Raw genomic sequence first — 25099 nt, 5'->3', positions numbered from 1 at the left:
AGACCACTTTTTTCAAATTAGGATATTTTATGTTGACTTACGTATAGTTCAATCTTCAATTGCAACCAGCCCCTAGTTTTCAATTGTGACTGCCATTTCCTGTTCCTGGTGATGACAGGCAACAGTGCTGTTGCATTGTTGTCAACAGCAAAATGATGGTATCAGTATCTGGTGATGATATCAGAAACAGTGGCTGTCAGAGTGTTGTTAGCAATTTTAAAATTGTTTCTCAGAGATAATAACCCTTAATTCAGAATATTATTCACACACAAGATATTGTATTCCAAGGATTTAGTCTGTACATAGATTAACCCTGTCCTATTGATTGTATTCCAAGGATTTAGTCTGTACATAAATAAACCCTGTCCTATTGATTGTATTCCAAGGATCAAGACTGTACATAAATAAACCCTGTCCTATTTATTGTATTCCAAGGATCAAGTCTGTACATAAATAAACCCTGTCCTATTTATTGTATTCCAAGGATTTAGTCTGTACATAGATTAACCCTGTCCTGTTTATTGAATTCCAAGGATTTAGTCTGTACATAGATTAACCCTGTCCTATTGATTGTATTCCAAGGATTTAGTCTGTACATAAATAAACACTGTCCTGTTTATTGTATTCCAAGGATCAAGTCTGTACATAGATTAACCCTGTCCTATTGATTGTATTCCAAGGATTTAGTCTGTACATAAATAAACCCTGTCCTATTGATTGTATTCCAAGGATCAAGTCTGTACATAAATAAACCCTGTACTGTTGATTGTATTCCAAGGATTTAGTCTGTACATAGATTAACCCTGTCCTATTGATTGTATTCCAAAGATTTAGTCTGTACATAGATTAACCCTGTCCTATTGATTGTATTCCAAGGATTTAGTCTGTACATAAATAAACCCTGTCCTATTTATTGTATTCCAAGGATCAAGTCTGTACATAGATGAACCCTGTCCTATTTATTGTATTCCAAGAATCTATTCTGTACATAAAATACCCCGGTCCTATTTAATATATTCCAAGGATCAATTCCATACATAAATAAACCCTGTCCTATTGATTGTATTCCAAGGATTTAGTCTGTACATAGATTAACCCTGTCCTGTTTATTGTATTCTGTGGATTTAGTCTGTACATAAATAAACCCTGTCCTGTTTATTGTATTCCAAGGATTTAGTCTGTACATAATAAACCCTGTCCTATTGATTGTATTCCAAGGATTTAGTCTGTACATAAATAAACCCTGTCCTATTGATTGTATTCCAAGGATTTAGTCTGTACATAGATTAACCCTGTCCTGTTTATTGTATTCCATGGATTTAGTCTGTACATAAATAAACCCTGTCCTATTTATTGTATTCCAAGGATCAAGTCTGTACATAGATTAACCCTGTCCTATTGATTGTATTCCAAGGATTTAGATAGTACATAGATTAACCCTGTCCTGTTTATTGTATTCCATGGATTTAGTCTGTACATAAATAAACCCTGTCTTATTTATTGTATTCCAAGGATCAAGTCTGTACATAGATTAACCCCGTCCTGTTTATTGTATTCCATGGATTTAGTCTGTACATAAATAAACCCTGTCCTATTTATTGTATTCCAAGGATCAAGTCTGTACATAGATTAACCCTGTCCTATTGATTGTATTCCAAGGATTTAGTCTGTACATAGATTAACCCTGTCCTGTTTATTGTATTCCATGGATTTAGTCTGTACATAGATTAACCCTGTCCTGTTTATTGTATTCCATGGATTTAGTCTGTACATAAATAAACCCTGTCTTATTTATTGTATTCCAAGGATCAAGTCTGTACATAGATTAACCCCGTCCTATTGATTGTATTCCAAGGATTTAGTCTGTACATAGATTAACCCTGTCCTGTTTATTGTATTCCAAAGATTTAGTCTGTACATAAATAAACCCTGTCCTGTTTATTGTATTCCAAGGATCAAGTCTGTACATAGATGAACTCTGTCCTATTTAATATATTCCAAAGATCTATTCCATACATAGATGAACCCTGTCCTATTGATTGTATTCCAAGAACCTATTTCGTACATAGATGATGTGATGTGATGTGATTTGAATTTTTAACATAGCTTTAACAATTTTTCAGTCATATCGTTACGATGTCTGCATTGTTGCAGTTTATAGTGATGTCTAGCACTGGGGCATCATGCCACAGACATGTAGCATGATGTCCCACCCAGTCACATTATCCTGACACCAGGCCCACCAGTCCTAACACTAACCTCTTGATGCTGAGCACCAAGCAAGGCAGCTGTTAGTACCATTTTTGTAAGTCTTTGGTATGACTTGGCCGGGTATCAAACCCATGACCTCCTGCATCCGAGGCAGATGCTCTAACCACTAGGCCACCAGAGCGGTCATGCTTAGATGAACCTTGTCTGGGTATAACACTGAAAAGTGCATGACCAGCATATAATCCAACCCTCAACTCACATGATGCACAAGGCAAGCTCTAAATGCATTTATTTAGGCAAATTTATATTAACAAAAATTACATGTATATTTATATCAACGTTGGCATGCATGATTATTATAAAGAAATGGTATAATCTTGCTTGAAAAGTAATTTCTTTAATTTTCTGTTTTCTTATTGTTTCTGCCTGATTTAGATTTGTGTATAATTTGATTGAACAATGACAAGAATTTAGCAGTCGCAAGTTGCTGTAACACTACCTCACTCTTTTGACTTGATTATTGTTTGTTTATGCATTATTGCATTGGACATTTTATATCAGTGCACCGGCAATTACATTTTTACTTTTCCTAAAAATTGTAAATACCTACCTCATTAAAATGTAATCCCAGTATGACAACAAAGCGAACAACAATATGGTTCGATTCAACGCTTGCAAATAGGCTACTGAATGTATTTACATAATGGTGCCACCACATGTACATTGTAGGTTTTAACACGCACTAAATGAAGTACATTCTGCAGAGTGAAATACATCCCTTGGAGTCAAATCGTAGGCACTACTGTGCTAAACTTTAATGTTGGCTCCAAAATACAATAATGTAGTTTCAGAAATAATGCTTTGAAAATTATGCTAATACCATAAAAACTGAGTTGTAGTTTGCTTTGATGTAAGTGACCTTACACCATACCTGTCAACTTTCACACCGAGAGGGGGAAAAAAACTCCCGATTTTTGTGGTCACTCGATACCTACCTCCCTATTTCATAATATCTTATGATTCTTGCAGAGAACTCCTGATTATTAGATTATATCTTTGATTATCGTTTCTCCTAAAAAAGGAAAGTCCTACATGTTCTTTTGTATCACCTGTCAATTATTATTGTGTCAAATAAATTACTTTACTAGAAAGACGATGATATCTATAGATATTAATCAGCTTATTTTGCATCTTATGGCTGGCCTTGTTACCACTCTGAAGGTTACATTTCTGATCCAATTTAGATCAAAAGAGGAATATATGCTTTATCATTATGATCTCAGACAAGTTCACACACTTACTAATGAGGTGAGCTTGCATCTTATTGGCTGAGCTTGTTAGCACCCTGGAGGAAATATTTTTTAAATCCTATTTTGATGAAACTTAGAATATAAGTTTTGCTGAGCTTGTTACCACTTTGGAAGCCATTCTCTGACCTGATTTTTTGATGAAACTTGGAATGTGGGCTTATATGATCAGAGTCTTGAACTAGTCCACTTATGAGTCATTTTTATTAGTGAGGTAATCTTGCATATCACTGGCTGACATTGTTACCATTCTGGATGTCAGATTTCTGATTCAATGTTGATTGGCTTATATCATCAAGATCTTGGACAATTAGATAATGAGAAAAAGTCATGCATAATAATGATGTAACCTTTCTTCTATCTGGCTGAGCTTCATACTGCCTTGACTGGTTGTATATCTGGTCTGACTTTGATAAAATTTGGAATATTTGCTTATATTATGAAGACCTTGAACAAGTTTGATAATGAATGAGATGCACTCATGTTAATTAGGTAATCTTGCATTTGTTTTGCTGAGCATGTTACCACTCTGGAAGCCATATAGTTTTATCTTATGTTTTGATCAATTTGAAATATGGTCTCGTGTCGTCAGCATCTCGGATGAGTTAATTAATGAGCAAGATTCTTGTGGATTAATCAGGTTTTGATCAACTATTTGAACACTTAATGATCTTATTCATGATAACCAGTCTGGCTTTCACCAGAATCACTTCTGTGAAACTGCACTGTCTTGTATCTTTGATTGATAAATGGCTGAAAGCATTAGATCAAGGAGAAAAGGTAGGCAATATTATGGTTGATTTTCATAAAGCTTTTGATTTTGAAGACCATGAAATTTTGCTTGAAAAACTAAAAATCTATCAATGCAGTGAAAACTCCCTAAACTGGTTTACTTCTTACTTAACCGATAGAGTGCAAAAAGTATCTTTAAATGGTCAACTTTCTGAAAGTAAAAATATTAATTGTGGAGTACCAGAAGGCTCTATCCTTGGACTTCTGTTATTCATTCTATTTATCAACGATTTACCTCTTAAGATTGGAACTTCAGTTTCTTCCACTGACATCTATGCAGAACCTTGCCATAAGGTGCCAGCAATCAAAATACCTTGGTCATTTTCGACCGAGTGGTCTAAAGCGCTCTTTGTTACGGATCACTGCCATATCACCTCTGTCTGCGGCGGTTCGAATCTAAGATTCAGCCAATGTGGGCATGTGAGATAGCTTGCCAGTAGCTTCTCGTGGGTCGGTGGTTCTTTCTGGGTTCTTCCTCCACCATTAATACTGGCCGCCATGTATAGCCTATCGTGTGCTGAAAAATAGCGTTAAACCCCACAACAACAACAACAACAACAACCTTGGTCATTTTCCAGTGCCAGTCAAAGAGCTTCCACTTTCTACCTAGTCAAAAGTTTCTGCTGTCTAGTCAGACAAATAACTTCCTCTCTCCTGCTAGACAAATAGCTTCTACTCTCTAGCTAGTCAAATAGCTTACACTAGCTAGTCAAATAGGTTACACTCTAGCTAGTCAAATAGCTTACACTCTAGCTAGTTAAACAGCTGTATAGCTAGACAAATAGCTTCTTCTGTCTAGCTAAACAAATATCTTCCACTCTCTAGCTAGTCAAATATCTTCCACTCTCCAGTTAGTCTGATAGCTTCCACTCTCTAGCTAGACAAATAGCTTCCACTCTAGCTATTCAGATACCTTCCACTCTCTAGCTGTCATATACTTTCCACGATAGCTAATCAAATAGTTTCTGTAGCTGTATTCTCAAAAAGTGACTCAACTGTGTAGATACTTCCCAGATTAGTAAGTGTTTGGTGGACAAATATCATGGAAAATGCAAGAATAGTAGATGCTATAGAATGATAGGTGTTAAAAATAACTTAGGACAGTGGTAGTAAACATCAATAAAAATACCTGTACTTTTAATTTATTATGTTATTCCAGGAATGTTTTTGTGTAGAAATTTAAGAACTCATTAGGTTTGTTAGCCCATTGTGTCTATTGGTATTAGTGATGACATGTATCAAGTCATTTCGTTTGATATCCCATTGTTTTCATTGGTGTTAGCAATGACATGTATCAAGTCATTTGGTTTGATAGCCCATTGTTTTCATTGGTGTTAGCAATGACATGTATCAAGTCATTTGGTTTGATAGCCCATTGTTTTCATTGGTGTTAGCAATGACATGTATCAAGTCATTTGGTTTGATATCCCATTGTTTTCATTGGTGTTAGCAATGACATGTATCAAGTCATTTGGTTTGATAGCCCATTGTTTTCATTGGTGTTAGCAATGACATGTATAAAGTCATTTGGTTTGATAGCCCATTGTTTTCATTGGTGTTAGCAATGACATGTATCAAGTCATTTGGTTTGTTAGCCCATTGTTTTCACTGGTATTAGTGATGACATGTCATTAAGTCATTGTGGCATAAATCTAATTATTATGATGTATTTACTGCCATGGGCCTGAGGGAAGTTAAAAATGTCTAATATTTATATCCAGTTTCTATCATGCAACAGAGAAGGCTAAGAACGCTTGAATTAAAGCTGTCTGGTAGATATGTCTTATGACTGTCTGGTAGATATGTCTCATGACTGTCTGGTAGATAAGTCTTAGGACTGTCTGGTAGATATGTCTTATGACTGTCTGGTAGATAAGTCTTAGGACTGTCTGGTAGATATGTCTTATGACTGTCTGGTAGATAAGTCTTATGACTATCTGGTAGATATGTCTTATGACTGTCTGGTAGATATTTCTTATGACTGTCTGGTAGATAAGTCTTAAGACTATCTGGTAGATATGTCTTATGACTGTCTGGTAGATAAGTCTTAAGACTATCTGGTAGATATGTCTTATGACTGGTAGATATGTCTTATGACTGTCTGGTAGATATGTCTTATGACTGTCTGGTAGATAAGTCTTAAGACTATCTGGTAGATATGTCTTATGACTGTCTGGTAGATATGTCTTATGACTGTCTGGTAGATAAGTCTTAGGACTATCTGGTAGATATGTCTTATGACTGTCTGGTAGATAAGTCTTAAGACTATCTGGTAGATATGTCTTATGACTGTCTGGTAGATATGTCTTATGACTGTCTGGTAGATATGTCTTATGACTGGTAGATAAGTCTTAAGACTATCTGGTAGATATGTCTTATGACTGTCTAGTAGATAAGTCTTAGGACTATCTGGTAGATATGTCTTATGACTGTCTAGTAGATAAGTCTTAAGACTATCTGGTAGATATGTCTTATGACTGTCTAGTAGATAAGTCTTAGGACTATCTGGTAGATATGTCTTATGACTGTCTAGTAAATAAGTCTTAAGACTATCTGGTAGATATGTCTTATGACTGTCTGGTTGATAAGTCTTAGGACTATCTGGTAGATATGTCTTATGACTGTCTAGTAGATAAGTCTTAAGACTATCTGGTAGATATGTCTTATGACTGTCTGATAAATAAGTCTTACAATGTTTGTTTGAAATTCTGTGTAGACCAATGCATAGTAGATCAGTTCTACACTGTTTCCTTGAAACTCTGTAAACAAGTGCCTAGTATACAAGTTTTATATGGTCAGTTTGCTTGGAACTTTATGTATACCACTGTCTGGTGTATCTGTCTTACACTATTTGTTTGAAATGTTTGGTAGACCAATGCCAGTAGATTTGTATATAAGCTTTTGACTGTGAACTGTATAATATGATCTATGAATTGACTTCAGTTTTGGCTTCCATTTTTTTTCATCCTATGGTTTATTGACTGCAGTTCTCTTACTGAGAGTGGTTTGTGTGTGCTAGTGTACTAATTATTGGCACTTTTCCATGTCTAGCTCTTTTGGCTTCTGGCCTTGAAGAAGTAATAGAATTATGTAAAGGGAGATAAATAAAATTATTTCATGGAAGAAAATTTTTGGTCTCAATGTGGTCATTTCCCTTGATACAGTTTCACAGCTACTGTGTAGCTCTTCAAACAATATAACTTTTCAATTGAATATATTCATGAAAAGGAATTAATTCAGTATTTTCTCTCAAAATATTTTGTGCGGTCTTATTTTATTCTTTTTCATGAGATAATGAGATAAAATTAATTAAAAAATTTATAATTCAGGCTACATATATTTAGTAGGAATTAATATTTGCTTTTAATCATAAAAAGGAATGTCATTATTAATATCTTGCAATTTATGCTCAAACTGTTTAATGCGCCATGTTAACCAAACCTTCTAAGTCTTCAGTATTCTCAGTACTTTGATCTTTCTTTTGACAGACACGTCAGCAATTGTTTAAAGAAGCAGACATTGATGAGTCATACCAACTGACTCAAAATGAGCTTGAGGTACTCAACCAACACCTCTACAAGAAATACTCACGATTTGGTGAGGGGTACTTGGTGAACACCTTCAGCAAGACATACAGAAGGGTGAACTTGGTGAACAGTTCCAGTATGACATACAGTACTTATTTCACATAGTTGGGTATATGTGGTGAATAGTGTCATAAGGCATATAGAAGGGTGAACTTGGTGAATAGTGTCATAAGGCATATAGAAGGGTGAACTTGGTGAATAGTGCCAGTATGATATACAGTACTTATTACATGTAGTGGGGTATGTGTGGTGAATAGTGCCATAAGGCATATAGAAGGGTGAACTTGGTGAATAGTGTCATAAGGCATATAGAAGGGTGAACTTGGTGAATAGTGCCAGTATGATATACAGTACTTATTACATGTAGTGGGGTATGTGTGGTGAATAGTGCCATAAGGCACATAGAAGGGTGAACTTGGTGAATAGTGTCATAAGGCATATAGAAGGGTGAACTTGGTGAATAGTGCCAGTATGATATACAGTACTTATTACATGTAGTGGGGTATATGTGGTGAATAGTGCCATAAGGCATATAGAAGGGTGAACTTGGTGAATAGTGCCAGTATGAAATACTAATTATATAGAGTGGGATACTTGAGCATTGAACTTATTGCATAATTACAGTAACACATGCTTTTTCCATAGAGAGGGTTACTTTGTGAACAGTGTCAGTAAGACATATTTATTGCATAGAGAGATGTACTTGGTGAACAGTGCCAGTATTACATTTATTCCATAGAGAAGTGTATTTGGTGAACAGTGTCAGTAAGACATATTTATTCCATAGAGAGGGGTACTTGGTGAACAGTGTCAGTAAGACATATTTATTCCATAGAGAGGGGTACTTCGTGAACAGTGTCAGTAAGATGTTTATTTCATACTGAGGTTTACTTGATGAACATGAGTGTCAGTAAGACATATTTATTCCATAGAGAGGGGTACCTGGTGAACAGTGTCAGTAAGACATCTTTCATACTAAGGTGTACTTGGTGAACAGTGTTAGGAAGACATTTATTTCAATATGAGGTGTACCTGGTTAACAGTGTCAGTAAGACATTTATTTCATACTGAGGTGTACTTGGTGAACAGTGTCAGTAAGATATTTATTTCATACTGAGGTGTACTTGGTAAACAGTGTCATGTAAGACATTTATTTCATGCTGAGGTGTACCTGGTGAACAGTGTCAGTAAGACATATTTATTTCATACTGAGGTGTACCTGGTGAACAGTGTCAGGAAGACATATTTATTTCATACTGAGGTGTACCTGGTGAACAGTGTCAGTAAGACAGATTTATTTCATACATATTTATTTCATACTGAGGTGTACCTGGTGAACAGTGTCAGAAAGACATATTTATTTCATACTGAGGTGTACCTGGTGAACAGTGTCAGAAAGACATATTTATTTCATACTGAGGTGTACCTGGTGAACAGTGTCAGTAAGACATATTTATTTCATACTGAGGTGTACCTGGTGAACAGTGTCAGTAAGACATATTTATTTCATACTGAGGTGTACTCGGTAAACAGTGTCAGTATGACATATTTATTTCATACTGAGGTGTACTTGGTGAACAGTGTCAGTAAGACATATCTATGACAGAAGATGGCATTTGTTACCGTAACTATATCTGACAGTTCCCAAGCACCCAAGATTACTTAGCTGAGTGGTACTAGATTAAGTTTGTGTTCTTTTTCACCAAAACACAAAGTAAAAAAAAAAACATAATATTCAGAAATGTTGTGAAATAATGATGACAAGCACATTTAATCATTTGATGTCGTAGCAAAGGCTGTGTGCACTTGATTTTGATGAAGATTATGTCCTTTTGAATTTGATATATATTAAGATAAAAACATTTGTTTCATTTCCATATTTTATTCTCATCAACTGGATTAAACACAAGAGAAAAGCTTTTAAGAAATGCAGACTCAGTATAAGGTAGATACTGTCTATACACGCATAAGTTGAGTCCAAATGCAAACAACACAGACCTATATTTGCTGATACATTATGTGCAAGCAGGCCGGGGTCTGTGCAGATTATAGAAGTAATCATCACATCCAATAAAACAGACCCTAATCTACCATTTGTATTGGTTGCAATTGGATGTGACTTACAAGGGAGTATACATGGTAGATATATATTAAGACAAATCATGTAATTGAAAATGGAATACATCAGAATACCAAACTGCTGACTCATTTTAGATTTTGCATTTTTTCTTTCCCTAGTCATAATGTCTGGGAGCTTATGGTATGGTCTGTGAATTGGGTTGAAGTGAGGTTAATTTGCAAAACTTAGGGGAGGGGTGTTTGCTGAAGGGGGAGTTAAATTTTCTAATACTGGAGCAAGTTTTGTATGTACGATATTGAAATGAAAATTTTCTTTTACTGTGGAAATACTGAATATACTTTTCTTGTGGTACTAATTATGATATATTTTAACTCATGGCTTTGCAAGTAATAATAAAATTAAACCAACCATCAACTCAAAAGTAACCCACTCTACAGTACATGTTGTGTTTTGAATGTCATCTGCTTGAAGAAGGCAGAGTGCAGTTTGAGTCAACAAAGCTTGTCATTATTACTACATATATAGTCACAGTGAGTCATCAGAGCTTGTCATTATTACTATGTATACAGTCATAGTGTACATAGTCATATTGAGTCATCAAAGCTTGTCATTATTACTACATATAAAGTCATAGTGAGTCATCAGAGCTTGTCATTGTTGCTACGTATAGTCATAGTGAGTCCTCAAAGCTTGTCATTTTTACTATGTATACAGTGTTAGGGAGTCATCAAAGCTTGTCATTATTACTATGTGTATTGTCATAGTGAGTCATCAAAGCTTGTCATTATTACTATGTGTATAGTCATAGTGAGTCATCAGAGCTTGTCATTATTACTATGTATACAGTGATAGTGAGTCATCAAAACTTGTCATTATTACTATGTGTATAGTCATAGTGAGTCATCAAAGCTTGTCATTATTACTATGTGTATAGTCATAGTGAGTCATCAAAGCTTGTCATTATGACTATGTATACAGTCATAGTGAGTCATCAGAGCTTGTCATTATTACTATGTATACAGTCATAGTCATCAAAGCTTGTCATTATTACTATGTATACAGTCATAGTGAGTCATCAAAGCTTGTCATTATTGCTGTGTATACAGTCATAGTGAGTCATCAAAGCTTGTCATTATTGCTATGTATACAGTCATAGTGAGTCATCAAAGCTTGTCATTATTGCTATGTATACAGTCATAGTGAGTCATCAGAGCTTGTCATTATTGCTATGTATACAGTCATAGTGAGTCATCAAAGCTTGTCATTATTACTATGTATACAGTCATAGTGAGTCATCAAAGCTTGTCATTATTACTATGTATACAGTCATAGTGAGTCATCAAAGCTTGTCATTATTACTATGTATACAGTCATAGTGAGTCATCAAAGCTCGTCATTATTACTATGTATACAGTCATAGTGAGTCATCAAAGCTTGTCATTATTGCTATGTATACAGTGATAGTGAGTCATCAAAGCTTGTCATTATTACTACATATACAGTCATAGTGAGCTGCTTTATGGTATGTTGAATTGAATTAGGTAAATATAGAAAATGTAATTTATGTAAATTAAATCTTTTTGTCTCCCACAGCTGGAGGTTTTCCTCCTGTACTGCTACACATGAAAAGTCTGAGGTCTCTTAATCTGAGTTACCACGGTCTGCGTTATATCCCTGATGACATCAAGCAGTTATCCAACCTCCATGAACTCAATCTCAGTAACAACCCATATCTGGAAACCCTGTCTGCAGAGCTTAGTGGAATACCACTCAAATGTAAGTTTATGTTTTCATTTTCAGTGAAGAAGCCATGTAAGATGAGATGATGAAATAACACTATCCTAGAATTTGATCCATTGCCTTCAAAACTCCTTGAATTTCAAAATGTTTATCTTTTTAAAAGTCCTTTAATTTTTTGGAAAAATCTTATTTTGTTTCAAGGATCAGTAAGAGGTAAAACAGAATAGAATAATACATCAATTTTTAAATTCCAAGTTTTTAAGAATGTATGTATTTTTCTTAAAGTAATGAGTAAAATGGGATAAAACTGCATGCAATTAAATGACAAACAACAGTTTTAATTAATAATCTCTTGCTTTTATGAGGAAGTCATGTTTTAATGGTATTTTTGTGAGGCAGTGATGTTTTAATGGTATTTATGTTAGGCTGTCATGTTTTTATAGTACTTACGTTAGGCTGTCATGTTTTATGGTACTTATGTTAGGCTGTCATGTTTTATGGTACTTTTGTGAGGTAGTGATGTTTTAATGGTACTTATGTTAGGCCGTCATGTTTTTTATGGTACTTATGTTAGGCTGTCATGTTTTTATGGTACTTATGTTAGGCTGTCATGTTTTATGGTAATTTTGTGAGGCAGTGATGTTTTATGGTACTTTTGTGAGGTAGTGATGTTTTAATGGTACTTATGTTAGGCTGTCATGTTTTTTATGGTACTTATGTTAGGCTGTCATGTTTTATGGTACTTATGTTAGGCTGTCATGTTTTATGGTAATTTTGTGAGGCAGTGATGTTTTAATGGTACTTATGTTAGACTGTCATGTTTTTATGGTACTTATGTTAGGCTGTCATGTTTTTTGGTATTTTTGAGAGGAAGCCTTGTTTTTATGGTACTTATGTTAGGCTGTCATGTTTTTATGGTACTTATGTTAGGCTGTCCTGTTTTTATGGTACATATGTTAGACTCATATTTTTATGGCACTTATGTTAGGCTGTCATGTTTTTATGGTACTTGTATTAGACTGTCGTGTTTTATGGTAATTTTGAGAGGCAGCCATGTTTTTATGGTACTTATATTAGGCTGTCAGGTTCTGTGGTGATTTTGAGAGGTAGCTATGTTTTTTTGGTACTTATGTTAGGCTGTCATGTTCTGTGGTAATTTTGAGAGGCAGCCATGTTTTTATGGTACTTATGTTAGGCTGTCAGGTTTTATAGTAATTTTGAGAGGCAGCCATGTTTTTATGGTACTTATGATAGTTATGTTTTATGGTAATTTTGAGACGCAGCCATGTTTTTATGGTACTTATGTTAGGCTGTCATGTTTTATGGTATTTTTGAGAGGCAGCCATGTTTTTATGATACTTATGTTAGGCTGTCATGTTCTATGGTACTTATGTTAGACTGTCATGTTTTATGGTATTTTTGTGAGGCAGTGATGTTTTAATGGTACTTATGTTAGGTGGTCATGTTTTTATGGTACTTGTATTAGGCTGTCATGTTTTATGGTAATTTTGAGAGGCAGACATGTTTTTTATGGTATTTATGTTAGGCTGTCATGTTTTTATGGTATTTTTGTGAGGCAGTCATGTTTGTAGGGTACTGTTTTAATGCAGTGATGTGTTTGTAGTACTTTCTTGATGCAGTCATGTTTTTAGGATTCTTCATTGATGCAGTGATATTTTTGTGGTACATTTTTGTGGTACATTTTTTATTCAGTTGTGTTTTTATGGTACTATTCTCATGCAGTAATGTTTTTATTTTACTTCAGTGATGCAGTGATGTTTTACGGTACTTCTATGATGTAGTGATGTTTTACGGTACTTCTGTGATGCAGAGATGTTTTATGGTACTTCTTTGATGCAGTGATATTTTACAATACTTCTGTGATACAGTAATGTTTTAAGGTACTTCTGCGATGCAGTGATGTTTTATGGTACTTCTTTGATGCAGTGATGTTTTACAATACTTCTGTGATGCAGTGATGTTTTACAGTACTTCTGTGATGCAGTGATGTTTTATGGTACTTCTGTGATGCAGTGATATTTTATGGTACTTATATGATGCAGTGATGTTTTATGCTACTTCTGTGATGCAGTGATGTTTTATGGTACTTCTGTGATGCAGTGATATTTTATGGTACTTTTGTGATGCAGTGATGTTTTATGCTACTTCTGTGATGCAGTGATGTTTTATGCTACTTCTGTGATGCAGTGATGTTTTATGGTACTTTTATATATTTGTATGCAGTGATGAAAAAAGTAGCATACTGAAAAATTTGAATATAATTCCTTGAAAATATATTGAAGATCTCATAAAAAGTTCATTATACAGGAGTTGTAAACAGGCTGAAGTGAATTAAAACACCATACTGTGTTTTGAGCCAGACATTTTTCAGAGGCAAATGGGGATATAATACACTAACCTGTCTCATTTCTGTAGCATTGAACTTGAATGAGTGTCCAACCCTGAAGACACCTCCAAAGGAGATTGTTTCGCGGGGATTTGTTGCAGTGTTTGGCTATCTCAGGAGGCTAAGACTTGGCTCAGTGCCATGCAAAAGGACCAAATTGATGCTTGTTGGTCTTGGAGGGGCAGGGAAGACAAGGTAATCTTATTCCATTATAAAGTATGTTTATATAGTTGTATCAGACGAGAAAGTCACATGAGGCACATCTATCACGTATGACTGAAAAAAGAATTTAGAAACAGAATATTAGTTAATCTCACACAGCTTTTAGTTCCATGGGTCATTGACCAGGAGAGCTTGATGGATTGTCTATTGTTTGTCATCCATCCTTCCATTTGCACTAGTTCATTATAACTTCTACCATACTACTTGCAGAATGCCTTGAAACTTGACTTTTCCATTGATCCCATAGTCTGTTTGGTACTAAATTAAAATAGTGCTGCTTGGAAATCCAATATGGCCACCACAATCATGACCTGGGCTTGAAGATCTTGTTATTGTTACTCCTCCTGATTGGATGTTCCTATCAACATCGGATTTTCACTTAAAGATCTCTTATGATGTGAATTTGGTTGCTTCCAAAAATGGTACCAATCTGATGCACAATATGGCTACCACAGTGGCCATCTTGAAACTCTTGTTCTAGCTGCTCCTCCTGAATGGAAAATTATATTTACATGCAGTTTTACCGGAAGACTTCTTATGATGACTTTCTGGGTGGTCCTAAGTGAAAATGGTTCTGATCCAGTATGGCTAACATGATGCTTATCTTGAAAATCATTATTGTTCCAATCCAGTATGGCTAACACGATGCTTATCTTGAAAATCATTATTGTTCTGATCCAGTATGGCTAACACGATGCTTATCTTGAAAATCGTTATTGTTCTGATCCAGTATGGCTAACACGATGCTTGAAAATTGTTATTGTTCTGATCCAGTATCCAGTATGCTTATCTTGAAAATCGTTATTGTTCTGATCCAGTATGGCTAACACGATGCTTATCTTGAAAATCATTATTGTTCTGATCCAGTATCCAGTATGGCTAACATGATGCTTATCTTGAAAATCGTTATTGTTCTGATCCAGTATGGCTAACATGATGCTTATCTTGAAAATAGTTATTGTTCTGATCCAGTATCCAGTATGGCTGACATGATGCTTATCTTGATAATCGTTATTGTTCTGATCCAGTATGGCTAACATGATGCTTATCTTGAAAATCGTTGTTGTTCTGATCCAGTATGGCTAACATGATGCTTATCTTGAAAATCGTTATTATTCCGATCCAGTATGGCTAACACGATGCTTATCTTGAAAATCGTTATTGTTCCGATCCAGTATGGCTAACACGATGCTTATCTTGAAAATCATTATTGTTCTGATCCAGTATGGCTAACACGATGCTTATCTTGAAAATCATTATTGTTCCGATCCAGTATGGCTAACACAATGCTTATCTTGAAAATCGTTATTGTTCTGATCCAGTATGGCTAACATGATGCTTATCTTGAAAATCATTATTGTTCTGATCCAGTATGGCTAACATGATGCTTATCTTGAAAATCGTTATTGTTCTGATCCAGTACGGCTAACACGATGCTTATCTTGAAAATCGTTATTGTTCTGATCCAGTATCCAGTATGACTAACATGATGCTTATCTTGAAAATCGTTATTGTTCTGATCCAGTATGGCTAACATGATGCTTATCTTGAAAATAGTTATTGTTCTGATCCAGTATCCAGTTTGGCTAGCATGATGCTTATCTTGATAATCGTTATTGTTCTGATCCAGTATGGCTAACATGATGCTTATCTTGAAAATCGTTATTGTTCTGATCCAGTATGGCTAACATGATGCTTATCTTGAAAATCGTTATTGTTCCGATCCAGTATGGTAACACAAGCTTATCTTGAAAATTGTTATTGTTCTGATCTAGTATGGCTAACATGATGCTTATCTTGAAAATCATTATTGTTCTGATCCAGTATGGCTAACATGATGCTTATCTTGAAAATCGTTATTATTCTGATCCAGTATGGCTAACACGATGCTTATCTTGAAAATCGTTATTGTTCCGATCCAGTATGGCTAACATGATGCTTATCTTCAAAATCATTATTGTTCTGATCCAGTATGGCTAACACGATGCTTATCTTAAATATCGATATTGTTCTGATCCAGTATGGCTAACACAATGCTTATCTTGAAAATCGTTATTGTTCTGATCCAGTATGGTAACATGATGCTTATCTTGAAAATTGTTATTGTTCTGATTCAGTATGGCTAACATGATGCTTATCTTGAAAATCGTTATTGTTCTGATCCAGAATGGCTAACACGATGCTTATCTTGAATATCGATATTGTCCTTCTGAGTGGAGGGTGGGGTGGGGTTTTCACTGAAAGACAGTTTTTGATGTCTAGTGGTCCAAAATAAAAATGGTACCAATCTGATATCCTGTGTGGTTGCCACAGTAGCCATTTCGAAAATCCTGTTCTTGCTGCTCTTCCTGAATGTAAAATCTTATTGACATATGGTTGTTACCAGAAAGCCTTACTTACATGAAAAATCATATTGACATATGGTTGTTAACAGAAAGCCTTACTTACATGAAAAATGATGTTGACATATGCTTGTTACCAGAAAGCCTTACTTACATGAAAAATCATATTGACATATGGTTGTTACCAGAAAGCCTTACTTACGTGAAAAATCATATCGACATATGGTTGTTACCAGAAAGCCTTACTTACATGGGGTTTTACTAGAATGTAAAATCATATTGACATATGGTTGTTACTGGAAAGCCTTACTTACATGAAAAATCATATTGACATATGGTTGTTACCAGAAAGTCATACTTACATGGGTTTTACTAGAATGAAAAATCATATTGACATATGGTTGTTACTGGAAAGTCATACTTACATGGGGTTTTAGTAGAAGACTTCTTACGATGTCTTGTTGGTCATAAATGAGAGTGGTTCTGATTGAACTTCCAGTATTGCCACCACAGTGCTTATCTTGAAAAGGTCATATTGGCATGGGGATTTTACCAGAAGACGTCTTATAATGTCATGTTGGTCCTAGATGAAAATGGTACCACTTGTACATCCAATATGGCTGCTATAATGGCCATCTTGAAATCCTGTTATCATTACTCCTCCTGAATGGATGGTCATATCAACATGGGTTTTTATTGAAAGACTTCTTACTCCTCTTTAATGGAAGGTCATTTTGACATGGGGTTTTCATCAAAAAGAATTCTTACAGCGTCTAGTTTGCCCCAAAATGAAAATGATGCAAACTGACTGTCAGCATTGCCGCTATGGTGATCATCTTGAAAATATTGTTGTATCTACTCGTCCCAAATGGATGGTCATATCAAAGTGCAGTTTTCACCAGTAAGCTTCTTATGATACCTAGCTGGTCCAAAATGAAAATGGATCTAGTCATTTCTCTATGACTGCCACTATAGCAATCTTGAAAATATTTGTCGTCAATACTCACATGAAATTTATGGTCATTTATATGAGGTTTTCACCACAAGACCTCTAATGATGTCTACTTGACCCTAAATGAAAATGGTGCCAATTTGATGGCTATTATGGCCACTACAGTAGATGATTTGAAATCTTGTTATTGCTAAAGAATATGAGACATGTTCTCTACACTCAGCAGTTAAAGGAAGATATTGTTTTATTTTGAATTCATTAAAATTCCTTTTGGCCAGAAGAGTGTCAGTCCCTTTGAGGGACTCTTGTTTGTCCAGCCTCATGTACATGAACCTGGAAAGTATATCACTTATGTGTACTAGTATGACATATGGTGCTATCCTTATTTGTCAATCTGTGTTTAATCAATAAGTACATCTGTCCAGCTCTCTGTTACACTTTGGTTAAGGTTTGTGTTTAGGTACATTTTCATTCGCTAAGGTAGGGCATCTGTGTTTCACTGACAAATGTATTGTTTTAAAGTTTCTTAAATAATGTGCAAAATTCAAGTATATTGATGGGATGATTGGCTAACTTGTTTCCTTTTCTGGAGGCCATATTTCTAATCTAATTTTGATCATACATGGGATATATGCTTATATCATTAAGATCTCAGACAAGTTCAATAATGAGTGAGTTCTATGCATATTAATGAAAAATGTTCTAGCTGAGCTTGTCACCACACTTGAGGCCTTGTTTCTAATCTTATTTGGATCAAACATGGAATATATGTTAATATCTATACAATTTTGGATAAATTTAATAATGAGTGAGATCAGTGTGTACTAATGAGGTGATATTGATTCCTATTGACTGAGTTTGTTACCATTTTGGAAGTCATATTTTTGATCTGATCTTGATCAGACTTGAGCTATAACCTTATATCATCGAGATCTTCAGTGGGTTTGATAATGAGTATTAATGAGTTAGTCTCACATTCGACTGGCTGACCATGTCTCAAGGCTGACCAGATTTTGATCAGGCTTGGAACTTATGCTTATACCATCAAGATCTCGGATGGGTTAAGTAGTGAGTGAAATCCATGCATATTATTGAATTCATCTTGCATCTGATTGGCTTAGATTGTTAACAATCTGGAGGCCATATGTCTAATCTGATTTTGATCAAACTTGGAATGTATGCTTACACCATCAGGATCATGTACAGGTTTGATAATGAATGATATGCACAGTTTAGTGAGTTGATCATTCCTGTTGACTTGCACACCTTGCAAACATATATCAAATCTGATTTTGATAAAACTTTAAATATTCTCTTATATCATCAAAATCATGGGTTTGTTTGGTCCTTTGGTTGTCACACTGTTTTAATATGTGCAATGGTATGTGGTGATCCATCCAAGATCAGTGATTTCCGCTGGGTTCTTCTCCACCACATGAAAGAAATAATCACTCCGCTATCTGAGTCATCATAGTATTTGCCGTAAAACTTGGAAGAAAGTAATCCATGTGTATACTATTTGTACTTTAAGCATGTAAAATTTTAAAATTTTGATGTCCAATATTTCTTTCTTCTAATACATCACTTGATGATGGTACAACTGGAGTACATTGCAGTTACATCCCTGCACATTTCACTCCATTAGTAACTAGTGATTGACAGGATTTCCCTTTGGCAAGCAGATGACACATTTTATCACTTCTGTTGAGAAAGCAAGCCCAAAAATATATCAAAAGTCTGTTTTAGTTTGGAAGTACTTCCTGTGATTAGGTCAGCGTTATGAAAGTAACATGTTTAATTCAAAAAATTTTTTTCCACATATTGGTATGATCTAGCTTATTAACTATAAATTGGGGGACAATTTTAGAAAAAGAAATGTTTGAATTAGTGAATGCTAGTATCAAATTAGAATGGTACTATAGCTGTCTGAGTGAATGCTAGGATTGAGTTACAATGGTACTATAGCTATTGAAGTGAATGCTAGGGTTTAATTAGAATGGTATCATATATTATTATTATAGCTATTGGAGTGAATGCTAGGGTTAAGTTAGAATGGTACTATAGCTATCTAAGTGAATGCTAAGGTTAAATTTGAATGGTATCATATATTATTATTATAGCTATTTGAGTGAATGCTAGGGTTAAGTTAGAATGGTACTCTAGGTATTTAAGTGAATGCTAGGGTTAAGTTAGAATGGTACTATAGCTATTTGAGTGAATGATAGGGTTAAGTTAGAATGGTACTATAGTTATTTGAGTGAATGATAGGGTTAAGTTAGAATGGTACTCTAGCTATTTAAGTGAATGCTAGGGTTAAGTTAGAATGGTACTATAGCTATTTGAGTGAATGATAGGGTTAAGTTAGAATGTACTATAGTTATTTGAGTGAATGCAAGGGTTAAGTCCGAATGATACCATATATTATAATTTTAGCTATTTGAGTGAATGCTGTTGTCAGGTTAGAATGATACTACAGCTGTCTGAGTGAAGTCAAGGGTTAAGTCCAAATGGTACTATATGTTATAATTATAGCTATTTGAATGAATGCTAGGGTTAAGTTAAAATTATACTACAGCTGTCGGAGTGAATGTTAGAGTTAAGTTAAAATGGTACTATAGCTTTGAGTGAATGCTATGGTTAAGTTAGATAGGTACTATAGCTGTCTGAATGAATGCTAGGGTTACATTAGAATGGTACTATAGCTGTGTGAGTGAATGCTAGGGTTACATTAGGGTACTATAGCTGACTGAATGAATGCTAGGGTTACATTAGAATGGTACTATAGCTGTGTGAGTGAATGCTAGTGTCAAGTTAGATTGGTACTATAGCTGTCTGAGTGAATACTAGGGTTAAGTTAGAATGATACTATAGCTGTCTGTGTAAATTCTAGGATTAAGTTAGAATGGTACTATAGCTGTCTGAGTGAATTCTAGGGTTAAGTTAGAATGGTACTATAGCTGTCTGAGAGAATGCTAGTGTCAGATTAGAATGGTACTATAGCTGTCTGAGTGAATGCTAGGGTTAAATTAGAATGGTACAGTACTAAAGCTGTCTGAGTGAATGCTAGGGTTAAATTAGAATGGTACTATAGCTGTCTGAGTGAATGCTAGTGTTAACTTAGAATGGTACTATAGCTGAGTGAATGCTAGTGTTAACTTAGAATGGTTCTATAGCTGTCTGATTGAATACTAGTGTCAAATTAGAATGGTACTATAGCTGTCTGAGTAATTGCATATTGCCTCCTTTTACACGATGTATCAGAAGAGTTTTCACCTACATCTTCCAGCTTGGTGCGAGCCCTGACCAGTCCCACTTACCAGGCCTACATGGATTATGGGGAGTCCATAACAGATGGTATTGACATCATGGATTGGCAGGTGCCAATCGTGGATGAACCACTGCCCCTGACATACAGTGTGTGGGACTTTGCTGGACAGACTGTCTATTATAACACACATCAGGTACATGACCCCTTTGTCAAAAATAATTGTACTCAAAATTCAGTCATGTAAGATCCTCAATAATGTTGTACAAGATAATAAATGAATACAACATTGTGATTATAAATTGTTTCAGATTTATTTAGGAATAACATAGTACAAGAAAATACCACATTGTCATTATGATTGGAAGTTTTTCAGATTCAGTTAGGAATAGAAATCTACCTGGCATATAACAGGTATTGTTGTTCTTGTCGTTTATTGATCTCTTTTATTTCATTTAGGTACCATTGTCTTTTGGCAAATATTTTGGAAAAGATAGTGTTCCTGTTATTGTTGTTAATTACTTCCATAAGAACTTCATAGGGGCACTATAACCCTTTTATCTACCAGAATGATAGGTTGCAGCCTGGCATTAAAAGCATTTTTCATTACACATTAGAAGTGTGTGACATACTTCATAAGACATTAGATGTGTGTGACATACTTCATAAGACATTAAAAGTGTGTGATGTACTTTATTAGATGTGTGACATACTTTATAAGACAATAGAAGTGTGTGACATACTTTATAAGACATTAGATGTGTGTGACGTACTTCATAAGACATTAGATGTGTGTGACGTACTTCATAAGATATTAAAAGTGTGTGACATACTTCATAAGACATTAGATGTGTGTGGCATACTTCATAAGACATTAGATGTGTGTGACATACTTCATAAGACATTAAAAGTGTGTGATGTACTTTATTAGATGTGTGACATACTTTATAAGACATTAGAAATGTGTGACATACTTTATAAGACATAAGTGTGTGACATACTTCATAAGACATTAGAGTGTGTGATGTACTTCATAAGACATTAGATGTGTGTGACATACTTCATAAGACATTAAAAGTGTGTGACATACTTCATAAAACATTAGATGTGTGTGACATACTTCATAAGACATTAAAAGTGTGTGATGTACTTTATTAGATGTGTGACATACTTTATAAGACATTAGAAATGTGTGACATACTTTATAAGACATTAGAAGTGTGTGATGTACTTCATAAGACTTTAGAAGTGTGTGATGTACTTCATAAGACATTAGAAGTTTGTGACGTACTTCATAAGACATTAGAAGTGTGTGATGTACTTCATAAGACATTAAAAGTGTGATGTACTTTATAAGATGTGTGACATACTTTATAAGACATTAGAAGTGTGTGACATACTTTATAAGACAATAGAAGTGTGTGACATACTTCATAATGTGTTAGATGTGTGTGACGTACTTCATAAGAGATTAAAAGTGTGTGATGTACTTCATAAGACGTGTGACATACTTTATAAGACATTAGAAGTGTGTGACATACTTCATAAGACATTAGAAGTGTGTGACATACTTTATAAGACATTAGAAGTGTGTGATGTACTTTCATAAGACATTAAAAGTGTGTGACGTACTTCATATGACATTAGAAGTGTGTGATGTACTTCATAAGACTTTAGAAGTGTGTGATGTACTTCATAAGACATTATAAGTGTGTGACATACATCATAAGACATTAGAAGTGTGGCGTACTTCATAAGACATTATAAGTGTGTGACATACATCATAAGACATTAGAAGTGTGTGATGTACTTCATAAGACGTGTGACATACTTTATAAGACATTAGAAGTGTGTGACATACTTCATAAGACATTAGAAGTGTGTGACATACTTTATAAGACATTAGAAGTGTGTGATGTACTTTCATAAGACATTAGAAGTGTGTGACGTACTTCATATGACATTAGAAGTGTGTGATGTACTTCATAAGACTTTAGAAGTTTGTGATGTACTTCATAAGACATTATAAGTGTGTGACATACATCATAAGACATTATAAGTGTGTGACGTACTTCATATGACATTAGAAGTGTGTGATGTACTTCATAAGACATTAGAAGTGTGTGACGTACTTCATAAGACATTATAAGTGTGTGACATACATCATAAGACATTAGAAGTGTGTGGCGTACTTCATATGACATTAGAAGTGTGTGATGTACTTCATATGACATTAGAAGTGTGTGGCGTACTTCATAAGACATTATAAGTGTGTGACATACATCATAAGACATTAGAAGTGTGTGACGTACTTCATATGACATTAGAAGTGTGTGATGTACTTCATAAGACATTAGAAGTGTGTGATGTACTTCATAAGACATTAGAAGTGTGTGGCGTACTTCATATGACATTAGAAGTGTGTGACGTAATTCATGTGACATTAGAAGTGTGTGATGTACTTCATAAGACTTTAGAAGTGTGTGATGTACTTCATAAGACATTATAAGTGTGTGACATACATCATAAGACATTAGAAGTGTGTGGCGTACTTCATAAGACATTATAAGTGTGTGACATACATCATAAGACATTAGAAGTGTGTGACGTACTTCATATGACATTAGAAGTGTGTGATGTACTTCATAAGACATTAGAAGTGTGTGATGTACTTCATAAGACATTATAAGTGTGTGACATACATCATAAGACATTAGAAGTGTGTGACGTACTTCATATGACATTAGAAGTGTGTGATGTACTTCATAAGACATTATAAGTGTGTGACATACATCATAAGACATTATAAGTGTGTGACGTACTTCATATGACATTAGAAGTGTGTGATGTACTTCATAAGACATTAGAAGTGTGTGACGTACTTCATAAGACATTATAAGTGTGTGACATACATCATAAGACATTAGAAGTGTGTGGCATACTTCATATGACATTAGAAGTGTGTGATGTACTTCATATGACATTAGAAGTGTGTGGTGTACTTCATAAGACATTATAAGTGTATGACATACATCATAAGACATTAGAAGTGTGTGACGTACTTCATATGACATTAGAAGTGTGTGATGTACTTCATAAGACATTAGAAGTGTGTGATGTACTTCATAAGACATTAGAAGTGTGTGGCGTACTTCATATGACATTAGAAGTGTGTGACGTAATTCATATGACATTAGAAGTGTGTGATGTACTTCATAAGACTTTAGAAGTGTGTGATGTACTTCATAAGACATTATAAGTGTGTGACATACATCATAAGACATTAGAAGTGTGTGACATACATCATAAGACATTAGAAGTGTGTGACGTACTTCATAAGACATTATAAGTGTGTGACATACATCATAAGACATTATAAGTGTGTGACATGCATTATAATGCATTAGAAAGTTTGATGTTCTGGACAAGTCTTGGATTATTCTGATTATTCATAACACAGTCAACTGTAGGACAGTGACTTTTTGGACCAGTCTTATATTAGCTTGATTAATCACGACACAGATAATTATATATATGACTTTTCCTCTCTCTTAAGTTTTTCCTGTCCAATCGAGCAGTATATTTGCTGCTGTGGAACATTCGCCTGGGTTATGAACATGCCGGTCTGGATTTCTGGCTTAGTTCTATTGCCTGTCATGCACCAAAAGCTCCCATTCTTGTAGTGGGAACTCACTGTGATAAGGTAAGTACCTCATACATTTACTTTGTGTCAATTCATTGTGATAAGGTACAGTAATTGTACATTTACACGGTGGGCATTCACTGTGATAAGGCAAGCACCTTGTACATTTACATGGTGGGCATTCACTGTGATAAGGCAAGCACTTTGTACATTTATGAGGTGGGCATTCACTGTGATAAGGCAAGCACCTTGTACATTTACATGGTGGGCATTCACTGTGATAAGGCAAGCACCTTGTACATTTACATGGTGGGCATTCACTGTGATAAGGCAAGCACCTTGTACATTTACATGGTGGGCATTCACTGTGATAAGGCAAGCACCTTGTACATTTACATGGTGGGCATTCACTGTTATAAGGCAAGCACCTTGTACATTTACATGGTGGGCATTCACTGTGATAAGGCAAGCACCTTGTACATTTGCATCAACTGATAGTTACAGCATTATACTTGAATTTTTGTCAAAAAATTGTTTTTGAAAAAGTCTTA

The 25099-nt window shown here is 34.9% G+C and overlaps 1 protein-coding gene across 1 annotated transcript in view; it reads left to right on the top strand.

Annotated features, from left to right (window-relative positions):
• Positions 1-25099, top strand: part of LOC149782268 (uncharacterized) — a 275026-nt gene that overhangs the window by 165339 nt on the left and 84588 nt on the right. The window contains exons 29-33 of the mRNA XM_089935109.1: positions 7799-7985; positions 11571-11753; positions 14154-14319; positions 20927-21101; positions 24462-24608. Of these exons, the coding sequence (XP_089791235.1) occupies positions 7799-7985; positions 11571-11753; positions 14154-14319; positions 20927-21101; positions 24462-24608 (858 nt within the window). The remainder of the gene's footprint in view (positions 1-7798; positions 7986-11570; positions 11754-14153; positions 14320-20926; positions 21102-24461; positions 24609-25099) is intronic.

This window comes from Sinohyriopsis cumingii, chromosome 15, assembly GCF_028554795.1.
Source record: "Sinohyriopsis cumingii isolate HCF-2022 chromosome 15, ASM2855479v2, whole genome shotgun sequence".
In the NCBI taxonomy this organism is placed as follows: Eukaryota; Metazoa; Mollusca; class Bivalvia; order Unionida; family Unionidae; genus Sinohyriopsis; species Sinohyriopsis cumingii.
Note: the sequence above shows the minus strand (reverse complement) of the source record. Positions and strands in the feature narration are given on the sequence as shown.